The sequence below is a fragment of the Monoraphidium neglectum genome (assembly GCF_000611645.1).
Source record: "Monoraphidium neglectum strain SAG 48.87 unplaced genomic scaffold scaffold01667, whole genome shotgun sequence".
Classification (NCBI taxonomy): domain Eukaryota; kingdom Viridiplantae; phylum Chlorophyta; class Chlorophyceae; order Sphaeropleales; family Selenastraceae; genus Monoraphidium; species Monoraphidium neglectum.
Window position 1 is genome coordinate 10113 of NW_014011961.1, and position 2415 is coordinate 12527.

Here is a 2415-nt window from a genome sequence, read left to right on the forward strand (position 1 = left end):
AGAATCAATCAAGGAGCACAACAGCGAGCACCAGCCTGCAGGATCATCGTTGCAACCTACCACTCTAATGGTTGGGGGGAAATCAGGGAGCCTCCAATCTGGAACGCCTCCTGGGATGAGCTGTGCCCTACGCGCCCGTGGCGGAAATGGCGGGCTGCCAACACCCTGGAGGAGTGTCCCAGGGCCCCAACTCCTTATCAACTGAGCCCATGCTGCCGCGGCAACGGGGGTGCGAAACGTACACACACACACACACACAATGGCCCCCGTCGCAGCAAGCACGCGCTGCTACCACTCTCAACAACAACGAGTGTCAAAATTGTGCGCGCTTGTGTGCCAGGTGCACACTTACGCAAGGGGAGGCAACAGATGCAACACCAGTCCGCCAGGTTTGGGGGGGGGGGGGAGGACGCCGCGACACAACATGCCAGGATGCGCGCGCTCCAGGCCAGTACACTGCAGCCGGACATACTGTGAATGCCGTCGCCGCCCATGCGGGCAGGGCTGACCGGTGGCCGGAGCATGGCAGCGCCTTTGTACTGGTGTGTTGGTTCGTGACACGTGGCAACTGGGTCTGTGCTTACTTTGCAACGTAAGGCTCCAGCGCACGCCGAGTGCCCTCCACTGCAATCCAGTAGAGCTGTGGGTCGGGGAGACAGCGATGCCGGGCAGAGGGGTGAGTGCAGGTGAAGGGGGGGGGGGCGGCGTGCAGGGCGCACAAGCAGGCGCTGATCCAACATTTGTATGTAACACAAGCGTGCAGCCCACGTGCAGCCCTGCCATGCGCAGGAAGTTGTCTGAACCCACACTGAAGCCCCAACGCCTCGCTGCGACCACGACGGCAGCGGCTGCCGTCCCAGTCATGCCTCTCCCCCCTCGAGACCCACCGCAGTGGAGGGGACCTGCTCCGCCAGCCGCATGCTCATGCCGGCAAAGAGGGCGCCAGGGCCGTGCTTCGCCACCAGCTGACGCCCCATCTCAACAAACGCCCGCCCCGACCCCGCGGGTGCGGCCCCAGGCGCGGCCGCCAGGTGCGAGCCCGTCTCGATGCAGGTCTTCACCGTGTCCATCGGCTGGCTGATCAGCACGGCCGCCGCGCCCGCCGCCGCGCCGATGCCCAGGTCCAGGCAGGGGTGGTCGCGCGCCGCGCGCGCCGCCGCGACCAGCCGCTCCCCCAGGCCAGCCCCCGGGTCGGCCCCGGCGCCCGCTGCGGGCGCCGTGCCGAGCGCCTCGCGCGCGTCCGAGAGGCTGCTGTACGTGAGGAGCTCCACCGAGTCAAAGGGCAGCGACTTCATGCAGAACGGCAGCATCGACACAAACAGCGCCGCGGGGCCGCCCGCCCTGACGGCGGCGCCCATGTGGCCCAGGATGGAGCCGCTGATGTGGCCGGCCTGCAGCTGGTGCTTGAACAGCTCGACAGGCGCCTCCACGACAGCTCCCACCAGCGCCGCCGCCGTCGCCGCGGCCATGTTCGCGCGCAGCCGCCCGCCGCTGCTGACGGCGTCCTCCGCCACCTCGCTGCCGCTGGCGCGCTCGCTGCCGCTGGCCGCACCCGACGACTCGGCCGCCGCCGAGGCCGCCAGGAGCGAGGCCTGCCCTGGATCAGCGCCGGCGCCAGCCACTGCTGCCTCGCGCTGCCGCCGCTCCTTGCGCTCCTTGCGGCTGGCGGCCTTCTTCACCGCAGCCTGCTCCGCGCGCCGCGCAGCTGCCTCTGTCGAGCACACCATGGCGACAACCGCCTGCAGGTGGCGGCAGCACAGAGAGGCGGGCTGTGGGTGCGGCATTCCCAGCCAGAGGCTCAGGGCAGCAACAAGGCAGCCCCCCCTGGACCCTCTGCTGCGACCCACAGGGATGGCGCTTTGTCATTCGCACAGCGCAACGCGTGCGCCGGGCTGCCACAGCCGCCACCCCTCAGCCCCTCTCCATCGCCGCGTGCCGCGGCCTCACGTCATGGTGGTAGTCAACAGGTGGGCCGTGGGCCGGGTGGTGGTGGAGGGCCGGGTGATCCCCCGCCAGCGCCGCCGCAGCACCGCCTGCACCCAGCCCCGGCAAGGGCAGCGCGTCCGCCGCGCCCGCCGCCGCCGCCCGCGCCGCCGCGCGCCGCTCGTTGTCGGCGGTCCACCGCAGCAGGTGGCGCTTGGCGGCGCAGAATGATGAGTAGTAGAGCGCCCCCACCGCGACAGACAGCAGGGAGGCACCCACGACGCCGGCGTACAGCTGGCGCCAGAGCGCGGGCGCCAGGATGCCGCCGTTGGCGCGCAGCATGTCTGCGACCACCTTGCCTGCGCTGCTGCTGGTGGCCTGGCAGCGCACCTTGATGGTATCAAGGGGGTACAGGCAGGCCACCTGGGGGAGATGGACGGAGGGATAGATCAAGGGAAGGGGTGGGAGTTTCCGCGGTTGTGTGTGTGTAAG

At 69.7% G+C, this 2415-nt stretch overlaps 1 protein-coding gene across 1 annotated transcript; it reads right to left on the minus strand.

Moving 5' to 3' along the window:
* Positions 1–580: 580 nt before the first annotated feature.
* MNEG_8658 (hypothetical protein) lies at positions 581–2265 on the minus strand (the record flags this gene model as incomplete). Its single annotated transcript, XM_014042872.1, has 3 exons — positions 581–640; positions 888–1739; positions 1948–2265. 3 exons carry the CDS (start codon positions 2263–2265, stop codon positions 581–583), a joined length of 1230 nt encoding a protein of 409 aa, XP_013898326.1.
* Positions 2266–2415: the final 150 nt, after the last annotated feature.